Source organism: Coloeus monedula (assembly GCF_965178545.1).
Source record: "Coloeus monedula genome assembly, chromosome: 1".
NCBI lineage: Eukaryota > Metazoa > Chordata > Aves > Passeriformes > Corvidae > Coloeus > Coloeus monedula.
In genome coordinates, this window is record NC_138781.1 from 115,314,031 (window position 1) to 115,330,551 (window position 16,521).

Sequence of the window (16,521 nt, forward strand, 5' to 3'; positions counted from 1 at the left end):
AGTCATGTTCAGATGAGGTCAGTGCTAGATTTGCTTAACAAGTCCAAAGTCTTCTCTACCTGGAGAAATCTGTTGGCATCACTATACCACTAGACTGATATTCTTGAAAGTCCTTATTCTGGAAGAAAAGTGCACACTCATACCACTGAATTAAGATTTTTTTTTTTGGTCAGAATCATTCAGGAGGCTGAAAACCTGCCCCAACTCTCAGTAATACCACTAAAACTACTCCATAAAATCACTAGGGCCAGTCCCAGAACTCCAGCATCAGTTAAGTTGGAGAAGACCTCTGAGATCATCAAATCCAACCTATGACCAACCACCATGTCAGCTAGACCAGGAACTAAGTGCCATCTCCCATCTTTCCTTAAATGCCCCCAGGAATGCTGATGCCACTACCTCCCTGGGAAAGCCTAGTCCAATGTTTAATCACCCTGAAGAAATTCCTTCTGATGTCCGACCTAAACCTCCTCTGGCACAGTTTGAGGTTTAATTCCTCTTGTCCTGTCACTTGTTACCTGGGAGAAGAGGCCGATCCCCACCTGGCCGCACCCTCCTTTCAGATAAGGTTACCCCTGAGCCTCCTTTTCTCAGCGATAAGGTCTCCCCTGAGCCTCCTTTTCTCCAGGATAAACACCCCCAGCTCCCTCAGCCGCTCCTCATAGGACTTGTGCTCCAGATCCTTCCCCAGCTCTGCTGCCCTTCTCTGGCCTCTCTCCAGCACCCCAGTGTCCTTCCTGGATTGAGGGCCCCAGAACTGAACGCAGGATTGGAGGTGCGGCCTGACTGGTGCCGAGTACAGGGGGACTGTACTGTTCGCTCTAGAAATAACCCGGAGCATGAGCGCTGTTGTCTCCGTGCAGGTTTGCGAGCGCTGTTGCTCCCCCGAAGGGCGGCGGGGCGGACGCAGCGCGGTGGGCGGAGCGGGGAAGCCTCACGGACAGGGCGGAGCGGAGACCGTGTCGTAGTAGGCTCGCCGGGCCGGGAGGCGATCGCCATGGAAACCCCGGCCCCGCCCCTGCCCCCCCGGGTGCCGCCGGGAGCGCGGCCGGAGCTGCCGGGTCCCTCCTCCCCGGGCAGCGCCAGGTAGAGCGCGGGGCGGGGGCCGCCGCGGGCCGGGCGGGAGGAGCCGCGAGGGGCGGCTGGCGGAGCGCAGGCCGGGCTCGTTCCGCTGCCCCGCCGCAGCCCGCCCCGGATCCCACCCGGCGCCGGTGCCCACAGTGATCCGCTCCCAGACCCCCGGCGGCGCCCCCCGGGAGCGGAGCGGGGCTGGGCTCTCCTCAGCCCGCCAGGGCGGGGCTTGTTCGTCGTCCCCGATCCTGACGGAGAGGCCCTTACGTGTTGCCATGGCCGAGGGGGCCGCGGCGGCCCCGGCGTGCTTCAGCGAGGATGATTTTTACTGCCCGGTGTGCCAGGAGGTGTTCAAAACGCCCGTGAGGACCGCCAACTGCCAGCACGTGTGGGTATCCCGACCCCCCGCCCCTTCCCAAGCCTTTTCCTCGCCTCCTCCGGCTCTCTGCCTTGTGCTCCTCTGCTCCCCCTGCCCCTGGTGCGCGGACCCTCGGCCTGGAGCTGCTGAGGATGCGAGCCCATTGCTGCCCCAGCCTCCCCTCGCCTCTCTCTTTTGTAGCCGACGAGGACCGGTCATTTAGTAGAAGCCCTCCCCACCCCCGGGTGTCTGGTCGGCGGTGGGGGAGTTTTGCTGTGTTGTCTGACCTAACTCGCGGTTTTTAACTTCATGGTTTTCCCCGTTCCTTTTCGAACAAGGACGGTAGTGTGAGTTGTTCTCTCTTTTCAGTTCATCTATTCAGCATTTTTTTTCCAGAGGGACGTTTAATTACAACGTGCTACTTTGTAGAAAAGCAAGATAGCTTTGGCAGCTGGTGCGTAAGGAAAGAGAGCTGCAAAAGCTGGTGAAATGAGGTCTCTGGAAACGCGTGCTGAATGAAGCTTTGCAGTGGTTTTGACTCTATTAAGGACAATAAGGAGTTACTCTGATAAGATTGTCCGGAATCACGTGCTTGCTGCACCATTTAATATCTCATTAGTGATCAATCTGGTGTGCAGCTCGGTAATACCAGTCAATAAATAATAAGAGTTTTACCTAGCGTGCATTGCCAAGCTCCCCTGATTTCCATATACTTCATTGTAAGCACCATTATTTCATATTTCTTTTAAATATGAAACTCTGTATTCTGTAAACTGCTACTCTGTTATCTCTCTCTTTTTTTTTTTTTTTTTTTTTTTTTTTTTTTTTTTTTTTTGCCTAAGAATCATCCAGCTCTCTCAAGGACAAAGTATCTAACTCTGTATGTTTTGCTAACCTGTGTTTGTGGTAACTTTTCAATTTAGGTTTTGCAGGAAGTGCTTCTTGACAGCTATAAGAGAAAGTGGAACACACTGTCCTCTCTGCCGGGGGAGCGTGACTAAAAAAGAAAGAACGTATCCCAAAAGGGCTCTAGATGTTGAAAACAGTATGAAGAAAGCTTCTGGGGGCTGTAGATGCTGTGAGAAGCAGGTAGAGTAAAACTTTAAAAAAAAGTTGAATAAATTTCTCGTGGTTTTGTCCAGACACATCTTTACTGTGTGTCATTCTCATCTTGGAGCTGAAGAGCCTATAGCAGTTAGCTTTGTATGGCTTGTGCATATACTGGGCATGCAGTGCCTGCTAGCTGTACCTAACAGGTGTAGACTGAAAGAGCATCTTGAATTGTCAATAAAGGCATTTTAAGTGGAGTGCCAGCTTTTCCCCAAAAAGATGGAAAAAAACTGGATATAACTATAAAACTGGCAAAAGGAAAGTTAAGGACCTGAACATGAAAATTGCAGATACATGGAAAACCTCAGAAACTTTCAGTATGGAAATGAAACTGCTTCAAGTTGCCATAAAATTTAATTTAAAACCAAAAAATGTGAGTTGATTACTTGCAGTGCCCGCATGATCAATCACATGTAATTTCCTCCTTGCCCATCAGTCTTTTTACATTCCCTTCATTTCCTTTCTAAAGGGGTCATTATTTTTGGAACACTGAGTGAAATCTTGAGCCTCACTGAAACGAAGAGTAATGCCTCTTTTGATATAAACAGATGCAGGATTTCAGCCACGCTTTTTGTTTATAACAAGTGCATAAAATCCAGGTAGTCTTTATGATGGTTTCATTCCACTTGGGACTTCTGGCAGTGTGAAGATCAGCACTAATAGAATCCTCAGCTGCTTGCTTTGTTCCACATGATTCATTAGGATGAAAAGTGGGGAGAAACAAACTGATAGCAATTGGTAAACTGGAAGGAAGAACCAAACAGAATAATGGAATTTAGGCACAGGCATGTGAGATGTGATCTTGTTCAGCCTCTAGACCTGCGAACACCTTCTTGACAGTGCTGTCGGGCCTGAATTTCAGATTTAGGGTATGTCCAACACAGCTGTCTTCTGACAAATCTAAGCAACTCGTTCTCTTAATTTGAATTAAAGGTGAATAGGCAGCCTTAAGTTGGTGATCATTCACCTTTTTTTTTTTTTCCCTCCCCTCTCAATGAGAAAAGGAACACGCCTAATGCAAAAAGAAAATGTTTCTCTGCATGAGGTAACAGCAGGCCAGAGAAGACTGAAGGAGCAGTGGTGCTTATCCCATCCTCATGGCCGCTCTGTTATAGCTCATCAGCTATTGATCCTGGATCTGGGAGGTGTAGTTCCAGTGACTTTGTTTCAGTTAAACGGTGTTTACTTGTATCTTTCATCCCTGAGAGAGCTCTCAGGTGTCCAGCAGTTTGAGTGGCAGTGTTCTTCAGTCTCACAGAGTGACACTGAAGAGAGGAGAGAGGAATCGGAGATGTCCTATTGGTCAACAAAGTGTTCATGCTCAGAAGGGAGACACAGGTTCTGGTTTCTGCTGCATATGATGTCTGTGTAATTCCTGCGTGCATTGCTTTCTGTTGGCAGAATTCTCTCTTCCTTCTATCCCTGGATTGTTTAGTATGATTTCAGTAATTTGGCATTTTATTTTCAGGTTAGATTTTCATGGATGAGACAGCATTATAAAACGTGTAAGAAGTATCAGGATGAATATGGTGTCTCTTCAATTATTCCAAACTTACAGATTTCCCAAGATGCAACAGGGAACAGGTAATCAGGGTGTTCTGTGTGTAACCGTGCATCCTTCCCCTGCCCCTCACCCCATGGGAAGTATTTTTTTCCAGGGCATTCCTTCTTTGTGAAATAATTATTGTCCATATTTTTGTGCTTCAAAATATGAGTTTTTCCAGGTCTTTTTCTTTACTCTTAGCAGACAGAAGAATACCTTTCTGCATGATGGCTTTGAAATGTCTTCTAGAGACTCTCCTAAAAAGCATTTAATATTTGTAGCTTGCTTTCCTTGCCTTGACAGCATTTGAGCAGCCTTCTTTATAACATATTTCATAATGTTTACCTCTTGAGAAGTTCCTGTGTATTTGTATTGCCCCTCCCCTTTCCTAAGTTTGTTTTAGTGGGTATCCTGTTTCAAAACATTACTGTGCAAGCTTTTGCTTTCTGATTGAATTTATTTTGAACAGCTCTCTTTCGAAATATATAAGGAACTCCAGTATGTTACACACCGTAAAATCAAATGACACTTGCCATTTGTTTTCAGCTAGTAAAGTTAACCTTTTTTTTCATATATTCTCCCTCATGGTAGGGGTTGGGGATTTTTGGTTATTTTTAAAGAACTTTTTATGTGCTCATTTCACAGAGCTTTATTATATGTATCCCGTCTTTTATTTATTTTATTTTGCCATTGATTTTCTATTTTTAGCAGTCTGAACTACTCTGGTTTTCAACCCATCAGTCTATTGAAAGTTGAAGCTGTTACTGGAATTAGCTGCAGCAATGTTTCACCTAAGTGTCTGGATATTCTGATATCACTATTTATGCAGTATGCCACAGTAGAATACCTGTGATTATAATATCACTGAAGTATAAAAAAACTTACCATTACCATATTTGTGACTGTAAATATTCATGTTCTTAGCACGTCTGTGCAGTTTCTTCTGGCTTAGCTAGAGGTGCATATATGGTCAAATTTACTTTCTAAAATGTTCTTCTGCTTCACTCTTTCTTTAGGAAAAAAGTTTATTTTGTGCTCAGCAAAAGAAAACTTATCTTGCCGTAGTTGAAAGTTGCAAATTATTTGTGTGAATACATGGCAGTTAAAGGCCTATTTACACCTTCCTAGTCAAAAAACTTAGGAAGTGCTACCTGTCTTACATTCATATAGTTCATAATGCTTTTTGAATTACTTGGCTGTCACCTGCATTGCTGTTCCTGTTGACTAAATGTTTGTTGTATTATATGCCATTTTCCTGTAAAGTTATGTAGTATGCCACCAAGCATCACCATGGTAATTAAATTATCCAGAGAGGTCCCACCTGACTGGAAATTAACAAATGTAATGCCCATCTACAAGAATGATCAGAACGATGATCCAGGGAACTACAGACCTGTTGGACTGACCTTAGTGTATCAGGGAAGGTCATGGAGCAGATGATCCCAAGTGCCATTCCGTGGCATGTGCAGAACTACTAGGGCACCAGGCCCAGCTAGCATGGGTTTACAAAAGTCGGGACCTGGTTGACCAAACTGATCTTCTTCTATGACAAAGTGACCTGCTTAGTAGATGAGGGAAAGACTATGGATGTTGTCTATCTAGACTTCAGGAAAGCATTTGACACCATCTCGCACTGTATTCTTCTGGAGAAGCTAAGGCTTGGACAGGTGTGCTCTTCACTGGGTGAAAAAACTGTCTGGATGGCCAGGCCCAGAGAGAGGTGGTGAATGGAATTACATCCAGTTAGCACCTGGTCACCAGTGGTATTCCTCAGGGTTTGGTTTGGGGCCACTCCTGTTTAACACATATACTGATGATTTGGATGAGGGGATTGAGTGCTCCCTCAGTGAGTTTGCAGATAACACCAAGCTGTGTGGAGGTGTTGATCTGCTGGAGGGCAGGAAGGCTCTGCAGAGGGATCTGGACAGGCTGGATCAGTGGGCTGAGGCCAGTGATATGAGGTTCAACAAGGTGAAGCGCCGGGTCCTGCACTTTGGTCGCAACAATCCCAGGCAGTGCCACAGGCTGGGGGAAGAGTGGCTGAAAAGCTGCACAATGACAAAGGACCTGAGGGTGTTGGTTGGCTGTGGTTGAGCCATGATCCCGCAGTGTGCCCAGGTGGCTGAGAAGACCAGTGGCATCCTGGCCTGCATCAGAATTTGTGGGGGTAGCAGGACCAGGGCAGGGATTGTCCCCCTGTACTCAGCACTGGTGAGGCCACACCTTGAATCCTGTGTTCAGTTTTGGGCCCCTCAGTCCAAGGAGGACATTGAAGTCCTTGAGCGAGTTCAGAGAAGGGAAGTGGAGCTGGTGAAGGGTCTGGAGCACAAGTCCTGTGAGGAGTGGCTGAGAGAGCTGGGGGTGTTTATCCTGGAGAAAAAGAAGGTCTTCTCAGGGAAGACCTCATTGCTAGTTACCTGAGAGGAGGTTGTAGTGAGGTGAGGGTCAGTCTTTTCTGCCATGTCTTCAAGTGAAAGAACAAGGTGGAATGGCCTTAAGTTGCACCAGGGGAAGTTCAGATTGGATAGTAGAAATTCTTTTTTACTGAGAGAGTGGTTAGGCATTGGAATAAATTGCCCAGGGTGACAGTGGAGTCACTGTTTCTGGAGGTGTTCAGGAGGTGTCTGGATGTGGCACTTGGGGATATGGATTAGGGGTGATTATGATGGTGCTGGGTTGACAGTTGGACGGATGATCTTGAAGGTTTCTTTCAGCCTTGGTGATTCTGTAAATACTGAGCCATAACTTGATCCAAAGGAAAAGCTGTGAGGATTAGGATGTTGTGCCAGTGTATGTTGCCTTGAAATTCATGGGACTTAATACATTTGCCCCCCATGTCTGTTACTGTTAAACTTTTAAAAATGTTGATAGTGGAGTGAAATAATCTCAATTTTTGGTTTTGTTTTTTTTTTTTTCTTCATTTAAAGTAGCAGAAGTGATGCAATATCTGATACTGGTGAGATGGCTAATAATCAAATACTTCAAGGAGAAACAAGGTGGGTTGCTTACTTGTCTGTAGTTGTTATTAAAATAGATTCCGATAGTCACAGTGCAAACTTTTTAATGCAAAAAACAAAACACAAAAAACCCACACAAAAACACTAGGAGCTATATTTATAGAATCCTGTAGTTTCTTGTACATTTGTATCGATATGTTAGAATTTGGGTTTTTTAGTACTTTCCTGAAGGATTTGCACTAAAAGGTGTTACAAGACTGCAAAACCACGGTGTAGCTGCAGTGGGAACAAAAGAAGCCCAAGTCTCAGAAGAGTGCATTTAGGCATACCAATTGTAAATGTACTTCAGAATTGCAATTTGGTAGTAGCACTGGGGCTCCTTTAGATCTGCTAGTATGTCAGTGGGAGTGTGGGGTTTTTTTGGGGGGGGGTTTTGTTGTTATCAAAGCAAGGGAAAACATTCATATGCTTTCTTAATACTACTTCTGAAACTCTTTTCTGTTTAATACTGTTGTATTTCTGTTTACAGTGGACACCCAACCTTCAAATGCCCCCTGTGTCAGGAAGCCAATTTTACCAGACAGCGCTTGCTGGATCACTGTAATAATAGACATCTTTATCAGATCGTTCCTGTGGTAAGTACAGTTGCTTATGTATGTTTCTTAAGCTACTTTCATTGTAATTATGTGGACAATTTTAAATGTGCAGTTGCTGCTCTATATCTTTAACAATCACTGTGGTTTGAGAAAGACAATATACTTCATGCAGTGCATTTAAATTGAGGAGTGACTTTGATTTGAAAACATTTCATGTCCAGCCTGCTGGTTCTAAGGCATTTCTGACTTAGCTGTCTCATTTATCTTGATGTGAAACAGGCTCAGTTTTTGAGCCTGATGCTTTACGCTTCTTTATTTAGTAGTTCAGGTCTGTTCCTAAAGAATCCCATTTGTAATGTAACTATTGTTTCATGTGAAACCTACAGTTACTTGAAAAGTAATCCTAGGTAACCAAAGGGTCTGAAGGAGAAAAATTGGTTTGGTTTTCTGTATTTTCATATGTATTGGGTGTGTTACTTCTTCTTTTGGCTTACTTGATCATCTCAATTGTATGAAAATTCTCCCAAACAATAAGTAGGATACAATAATCACTTTCTTTTCTAAATTGACTCAGACAGATACGATTATCTTCCACTCCTAAGAGAAACACTTTAGAAATCTACCAAGTTGAAATGTAGTTTTTGAATGTTACACAGTTGAGGAAAAGCACACTTAGAAGTATGATTTGATGTTAATGTCTTACTGTATTTTGGTAGTGGATGAGTAATAGACTAGTTATTCCTGTAGAACATGTCTTTAATGCATTCTGTATTGCCAATAACTTTTTTTTTTCATTCTGTCTCTTCCCTTTCCCCTCCAAATTCAGATCTGTCCTATTTGTGTATCTCTTCCTTGGGCAGATACTAACCAGGTTACTAGAAATCTTGTTAGCCATCTAAATCTAAGGCACCGGTTTGACTACGGAGAATTCGTGGTAAGCTTTTTCTTCTTTGATGTGTGGAGGAATAAATGGTAACTTCTTTCTAAAAATCAAAATGCCAGATAAAAATGTTGTCCCAAGCTTGTGCTCTGGACATGCTGTATTCCTGTTTTGCGTGGAACTCAGAAGCAGACCTGTCTGTTCTTAATCAACATGTAGTGCTACTGGTAATAGGTGTTGTCAATAGTTGCACTGCTCCAAGCTGATGAATTAAGTCTTTGACTTAGTGTTCTAAATCTGAACTATTTATTACTTTTACTCTGTTTAATAGAACAGTTTATTACTGCTGTTTCTGGGGGGAATAAAATAGATACTACTCTGTTTTGTTGACATTGACCTTTTAATGCAGAAATTGCTAAATTATGTTCTTAGGACTCAAACTGCAACATGACTAGCTGGTATTGCTGCTGCAGCCTCTCTTCTTGTGTGTCGTGAGAGAGACTGAAGAAGAGATGTCATTTAATCAATGTTCAGGTTGCCTCTTTTCAGGCTTTCTTTTGAGTAAATGACCTTGAAGTACATGCAGAACTACATACACAGATGTAGACAGTGGCTGATTCATAAGTCAAGCCAACCATTTGGGTTCTGCATGTGGGATCAGAGAGCTGGAGAGTTTATGGTAGTTTCTACAGAATTCGACAGGCTTTGGGGTGTGCTGCACGAGCTTTGTGTGGGACAGGGATAGTATTTGAATCACAGGCAGCCTCCCTGGTTCAGGATGGCAAAGATGATGTATATTGTCCTTTGAGTTGAGTGAGCTGTGATAAGGGCCTGAAGAGCTAGGGTTTGATACAGGGGATTGGCCTCTTCACCATGAGTGCATGTTTGATGACATAAAACTGGTGACAGAAATTCTGATTTGGGGAAACTGCCAGAATTGCTCTTAAAAGATGCATTACTCTGGCATGTTAACAACCTGGAAGATATTTCTGCAAAAGTAGCAGATTTTTTGTGTTCTGTATTTGCTTTCTCATTTTAAGCAGTATATTCTCAACAATCTATGATTACTGTTGTCTGGGGATCCCATTTTGGTTTTATTAATGGAGGATGTTATGGCTGGTTAGAAGCCCTGTTAAAAGAATTGCATGACACAGTCAGCTTTCCTGAGCTGGCTGTTCCATAATGTAATTGAGACAGGGAGAGAAGATGGACCCTTCTGCTTAATGAGCCATGTCCCACTCAACTGATTCTTCTCCTGTGTCATGTGTCTCTTGGTACTTGGTTCAATAAAAGATTCTGTGCAATATAAACAATCATGTAGTAGCATAAAGAGTCTTCAGTTAGGTGCCATTTCCTATGTAAAAACATAGCAGATGAATGATTAAACTAATGACTGTGCTACATCTTGAGTATTTGTCCATTTTGATGATGTTTTCATTTTGTTTAGAATCTTCAGCTTGATGAAGAAGCCCAATACCAAAATGCAGTTCAAGAATCCTGTCACGTGAACTTTTAAAGTAGAGCCCCCTTCATCTTCATACTGATTATCTGAGAGAAAAATGACTTTATTCTGTTGGCAATCTGCTGGGTATATTAATAAAAATGTCGTTCAGTAACCACTTTCTGGGCTAAGCTTCTTTTCACACTCATAAGGACTTCTGATAAATGATTTTGCTGAAACTCAAGTTTGACATATTTACTGAGATCTGCCCCTGTGGAATTAGCGACATTTTTGGAACTTCTCACTCCTGTCTTGATTTTCTCTTAACTTTTACTACTCTGTTAATTACATGTTCATATGATTAATGTAGGATGTTCTAATTCACCAAAACCAACTTTGACAGTATCTTTAGAAAGACATGCACTGATGCTCTATTGCACTGTTGGGTTTCTTCAAGTTCAGCTATCTTCTAAGGTATCTTATGAGATGATAATTTTTTTTTTTTTTCTCTTCCCACCAAGGACAGACATTTGTCCTGCCAAGAACTAGTTTTATTTTGATGTTGTGATTTGTTTTTTACCATTGCTATGTGACTGAAAATAACAACAGCTTAAAACATTAAAATATTTCTTTTCTATAGCTCAACAATGCAGAGCAGGGCTTTTTCACCTTTCATTGAGAAAGAATGATGCCATTGCCTAGGAATAATTGCATCTATTTTTTCCTCTTTGGGAGCATAACTAAAATAGGATGCTTGCTTACTAATATGATGAATGAGGAGTATTCACTGTACTCCCAACTCCTAAGGAAGATTACATATTTTCTGAGCAATTCAAGATGACATGCAAAAGGTGTACTTTTTTGGCTTATGACTGTGACCAGATTTTGTTGAAGCTTTTTGAGAATTTCTGGTTTTGCATTTGGAATTGAAGTTTTGGTCTGTTCTGTTTCATGGAAGGCTCTGTAGCTAAATAACTAAACTGGCTTCACACCTACCAAAACACTTATTTTGGTAAAGCTTTTTAAAACTTGTACATCTCCTGCATCCAAAGGCTTCAAAAAACAGTTGAGAAGAAAAAAACTACTCTAAAATAGTTACCAACATATTTTAAGAGTTCCTGTTCTAGATTTCCACCTTCCCAGCAAGAATATTGTTAAAATTGGAGAAAATGGTAATAATGCATTTTTGAATTTAAATGGAAAATCTGTTTGTAAAAACTTTAAGATCTTTTATGTAATACTAAAAGGGAGAAGGGGGAAGATGGCTGCACAGCATAAGTTTTGGAGTTTTAAATAGAGAGTGTTCTGAACATAACACCTGTTAGGACTGACTCTACGTCCTGTGTTTCCATCACCCATTGTCAAGCTGTTGTTATTAATGAGCATTGCATATGTGGTGGAAAACATCCCCAGTAGTTTTGTTAGTCTAGATGGCGTTTTATGTGTAGTAATATCAGTTGTGCAGCCAAAGTACAATCTGCTTCTTGTGCCCTGCCTCCCTGTTCTTCTCCAAACAGAGGTTTTGATTATTCTTTAAATGCTGGGATATTTCATATTCCAAAACTGGTAAGGATGAAATGCCTCATTTTACAATGTAATGTTTCAGAACTGAAAGTTCTAATTTATTGAGTGTTGGAACTAAACCACTGTACATTGTGACTTGATTTTTCTATCTTATTTTTTTTATGAGTGCAAAACATTACTGAAGGCATTGCTGGCTAAAATACAGAGAAAGTTGTCTATTTCAGAAACAGTTGTCTATTTCAAAAACCTTGCCAGAAGATTATGTCCTTTTTATAACAACATTTCTTGAATTTTGTTGTAGTCTCACTACAATATTTTGACAGCAGACCACGCTTGGAACTTGTATTCCAACTTCCCTGTTTGCCCCCGTACTCTTGTCTGTGTATTCTCACTTGTTTGTCTGCTCTAGTGCTTATGTGACCACATACTGATTTGGAGTGGTTCACTGAGACAACAGAAAAAAAATCAGATTTCTACTTTTGCTCTGTAAAACCAACTATGAAACAGTGCTGTCATACAAAAAGGAACTTCAAGGTACCTGATGCTGAAGTTTTACCTTTTAAAACAGACACATACTATGATGATTTATTACCGCATACATCATTTCCTAAGGAGTTTAACTGTTACATGTAAGTTTAGTTAACTTTTCTAGATTCAGTGAAATGTTTATATGATCTGGCAATAAATGCCTACAGCCAATACAGATTCCGAATGCCTCATGGACACTGGAACTAGTTATTTCTATTACTTGAATATATCTTGGGAATTGCAAGTGAAATGACATCTGTTTTAAAACTCTGGGAAACAATTTTTTCTATAGCAATAATTAGTTGTCACTTGATGCATAGTTGCTGAGCATCTTAGTCATGTTTAAATGTTGAGAGACTTTAATACACATTTTTAAAGCAACAAATGTGTATTAATGCAATACAAAAAACCCTTTCAAAATGTTTATCCTCTTTATTTAAAATCTGTATTGGCAGGTGCTGCCTTGCTTAAGATTTTGTACTTTTAATATGAAGAGATTGCATCCAATACATTCACTAGGTAAGCGTTTAATGAAGATTAAACTATTTAAATATGTTGCTGCTGGTCATGATCTTTCTCACTGAAACTCAGACATGCACAAAACCCGGTGTATTTGTGATGGGTAATGCTCAAAACATGAAATCTTTACTAGAAGATTGCTTCTTAATGTTTTCATGTTCACATTGCATTATGTATGGTTTCAGTATGTTATGTTCGAATTGTACCTTCTGGTTTTTTTCCTATTAAAGTGTTTTTTCTATTTGTCTTTTTGTTGCATAATAAAGATGATCAATTCCCTTGGTGCTACTTCTTCCTTTTCAGATCATTTCTAAAACTTAGATATGTGATCGGTTGTATGTTTACGCACTTTGAATTACTGGAATGGTGTGTATGCTGCTGGAATGATAAGATGTGACTGATGATGCATCTGTGAGCTGACAAGTTACCTTATATCATATCTTGGGTATTTCCAGCAAGCAGAAAAGATGATAGGTTGGCCAAGATCTACTTTGTACATCTTTTCTTGCTTCCATGTTTGTATTTTGCTGTCCCATGTAGTGTTAATAGAGAAATAACATCCTAAAAGGAGAGGGAAAGATGTATGTAACACTTGGGGTCATTAGCAAACCTTGTTATTTAAAGGTAGATTTTCTGAGAAGACTTAATGCTTTTCTGAGGAAAGAATTGCCAGTAAGTTTGGGCTGGTTGCAAGTTTTAACCAGCAAGGTGGCAGCTAGATGATTTATCTTTCTGCCCTTTGTTCTTGTGCTGAAAATACCTTTGGTTGTTTCTTGTGCTTTTACATTCTAAGGACACGCAGATGATAATACAGTAATAAAATTGATTTAATGTGTTATTTTGAATGACAGAAATTTAACAAAACTATGTACATTTCCTTTTTTGGTAATTTATTCTTTCCCCATAGAATCTAATTTTCTGATCTCTAAGTAAACCACTGTATCTTCTGAATCTGCTTATAAGTCCTTTTTTAGAGATTTCATTGGATTTGATTTTATTACAGCAATTCATATTTCACTGCTTAGAGAGAATGCATGTGATGTGTTTAATTTTCATTGGCAGTTTCTTGGTTATAGGATACTTGAGCTCTGTGAAACTTCCCTTTGTTCTCTAGTCTTGCACCAGGGCCTCATTCCCAGGTAGAGAGGGGGATTTTTGTGAACCCAGCTCATCTTCTGACAGGTAGTTGGGGCTAGAAGGCTTTTTGTGTTTGGGAAGCATTCCTGGGTCCCTCTTTTTTAGATTTGACTTTTGAGTCCCGTGAGATTTGAATGAGTGTCTGTGAGGACTCTGCTATAAAAGAGTGGATAGTGTGCTTTTTTATATCCTTTGTTGTATACAGAAACAAACACACCAATTCATGAACACTGTTAGGGGATGGGACAGTGTTTAACAGAAATGGAAAATGCACATTTGTGAAATGACTGCAGAACCTGGCATCCAAGGCTGCTTTGTCACAAGACAGAAGAGCTACAAGAATATCTGACAAAGGCATCTTCAGGTTTCTTTTAGAAATGGAGAAACAAGCAATGAAAGGGCACAAAACCTACATAGTCTATTCTCCATACAGTGTGTACATTTGCTCCAGAAATCAGGTTTCTTTTGTTTCTAGTTGTGGCTGTAGTTGAAAACATGTTGGAGACAAAATTCAGGGCGTCTTCAATGAGAAGACACTTCAATAATGTTAAAACTTCCACTGCCCAGTGCATTGCCAGACACTTACTAGGGTCAAAGCATGGGCTTTGCTTTTTTTTTTTTTTTTTTTTTTTTTTTTTTTTTTTTTTTTTGTCTCAGGAATAGAGTAGGTCTGTACTGTTTCTTACATTTCTCAAACTCTAGGTCTGCCTTGGGAAGGATCAGTTTTCACCTCTTCATTTTCCAGCTCTAACCAGCCTTATTTTATTTGTAACATTTTCGTGGACGTGATCAGGAAAGAGCTAAGAAAGTGAATTTTACATTTATTCTCTCACCACGCCTCACACTGTCAGGAAATTGAGGGCAAGGAGGGAGGAAGGAGTCATCACTGCCGAATGCATTTTGTGGAATAGCATTTAATCCTATTTCAAATCTGTGCCTTAAGTACTCTGTATACATTTAGAGGTATTCCTCAGATCTGTGAAGCTGTTGGTTATTTCCCAGGGCTTAGAGAGAAAATACTGTTTTTATGAACTTGCTTAATCTTGTGAGGATGCATAGTCACTGAGAAAAGTACTTCTCACTATTCACATTCTTTCTCTACTGTTGTGTTTCTGTCTCTCAATTTTTTCATAAAATGGCTTGAGTTGGAATGAACCTTAAAGGTAATCTCATTCCAACCCCCTGCTGTAGGCAGGGACACCTTCCACTGGACCAGGTTGCTCAGAGCCCCATCCAGCCTGGCCTTGAATGCTTCCAGCGATGGGGCATCCTCAGCTTTTTTGGGTAACCTGTTCCAGTGTCTCACCACCTGTTTTCCTCTGCGCATTTCCTTACAGCAGTTCCCATAAAATTACTCTATGCGTTTCCCTCCCCACTCCCTTTTCTGTCTATTTTAATGTAGTCAGTGATTAAATTGCTATGATTATATTGGTTACTAATTATTGTTTCATATTCCATATGTTTTATAAGCTCCTCTGGCTGTGCCCATAATACGGGCTGGTGTGGGCCACAGGGGTAAATACAGTAACTAAGAAGCTTAGCACCAATAATTTCCAGAGTTCTCCAGACATGTGTACTTTTATGGCCAGGGGAGTTGGTGTTTATCAGAATGTGTTTGTGCTTGGAAAGAATCTGAAAGTCTTACCAGATCGCTTTTAAACATATTTTAAAGCTTTTACTGTGTTGTTTCTGTAGGGAGAGGATCTGCTCTTGGATTGGAGAGATTAGGATGAGGCTGAAATTTAAAAACTTTTCATGGAGACCAGGTCTTTGATGATAATAGTACCCTTTTCTTCCCTGAAAACCTTGTGTTAGGGTCTCTGGTTTTGTAGGTATGGACAGAAGAGTGTGGGGTGGTTTTTTTTCTAGGGTAATTGCTGTGGCCCTAGTGCCACAGAAGGTGAGATTCATGTGACCTTAGTTGTGAGACTGATCAAACTTGAGTAATTTCTTTTACGAATTTTTCTTCTTTCATAATTCAAACCACCAGAGGGCACTGAATATATTGGGTACTTTCTGACTAAGTATTTAAGGGTGATAATTCAGTAAGTATTGTAGTCCAAAACACTATTAGATACGGAATTTCTCTCCAAATGTTTCATAAAATGTAATAAATCTTTTAAGGATTTTTGGGGGGTTAAGAGACGGGCTGGGGTCATTCCATTCTACAGAAAGAATATTTACAACTTACTTTAAAATCTTAAAATTACAGATTTCCTTGTGTTGCTTTATCATCTATGGCAAGTAAGCGGTGTTCACCCCTGGACTCCACTCCGGGAAGAATGCTCCCCTGTTCACGAGAGAACATAAAATGTGACACGTTCTCGCAAACGCCATTCACTTGCAAGACCTTTCCTTGCCCAAGGGCGTTCTCCAGAGGCCGCTGGAGCTCGGGCGCTGTAGTGCAGGCGGGAGGCACACGGGGGCACCTGAGGACTGATGCATTCTGTGATAGTGACAGGGGCTTAGCGCTCGTTCCTGGCTGCTTGCTTTGTGAGACTGCACACATGTCATCGCCCTCGCCTGTTCCGCCTGCCGCGGTGGTGAGGTCTGCCAGGTGCCCCGTGCAGGTGTGCTGCGTTATCCCTTCCTAGCAGTCACAATAGTCTGGGGGTGGGACAGCGCTCTGGTATGAAGCGAGGAATTCTACCAGCTGAGGCTTATGTTGCCTCATCTGAGAAAGAACTAAGTCTCCCTGGAGTGTGCTTCTGCGGTGGCATGATAGTGGCCAGCCACAGCCACTTTAGTAGCTGCTAATCAGTGACAGTTCGTTTCACACCGTAATCTGATTCATATTTAGCGTGAAATGTGTTTGTGTAAAAACATGTCAGACGTGGCTCAGATCCCTGGGAGAGGG

General features: G+C 41.4%; 1 protein-coding gene across 2 annotated transcripts; it reads left to right on the forward strand.

The window, feature by feature from the left end:
* Window positions 1-1,041: 1,041 nt before the first annotated feature.
* On the forward strand, window positions 1,042-12,610 carry RNF138 (ring finger protein 138). 2 transcript variants are annotated; one of them, XM_082298694.1, is made up of 7 exons: window positions 1,042-1,459; window positions 2,353-2,518; window positions 4,008-4,123; window positions 7,010-7,078; window positions 7,569-7,674; window positions 8,462-8,569; window positions 9,963-12,610. In XM_082298694.1, the coding sequence occupies exons 1-7, from the start codon at window positions 1,347-1,349 to the stop codon at window positions 10,029-10,031; spliced, it is 747 nt and encodes a 248-aa protein (XP_082154820.1). In that variant the 5' UTR covers window positions 1,042-1,346; the 3' UTR covers window positions 10,032-12,610. The 2 variants fall into 2 exon arrangements, with proteins under 2 accessions (XP_082154820.1, XP_082154821.1); XM_082298695.1 differs by having other exon boundaries at window positions 7,013-7,078.
* Window positions 12,611-16,521: the final 3,911 nt, after the last annotated feature.

Bases quoted from the DNA above. Each gene is read 5' to 3' on its own strand.
- RNF138 (XM_082298694.1), top strand. From the start codon at position 1,347: ATGGCCGAGGGGGCCGCGGCGGCCCCGGCGTGCTTCAGCGAGGATGAT. The intron at 2,519-4,007 runs GTAGAGTAAAAC...TTTTATTTTCAG, and splicing joins GTAGATGCTGTGAGAAGCAG to GTTAGATTTTCATGGATGAG. The intron at 4,124-7,009 runs GTAATCAGGGTG...CTTCATTTAAAG, and splicing joins CAAGATGCAACAGGGAACAG to TAGCAGAAGTGATGCAATAT.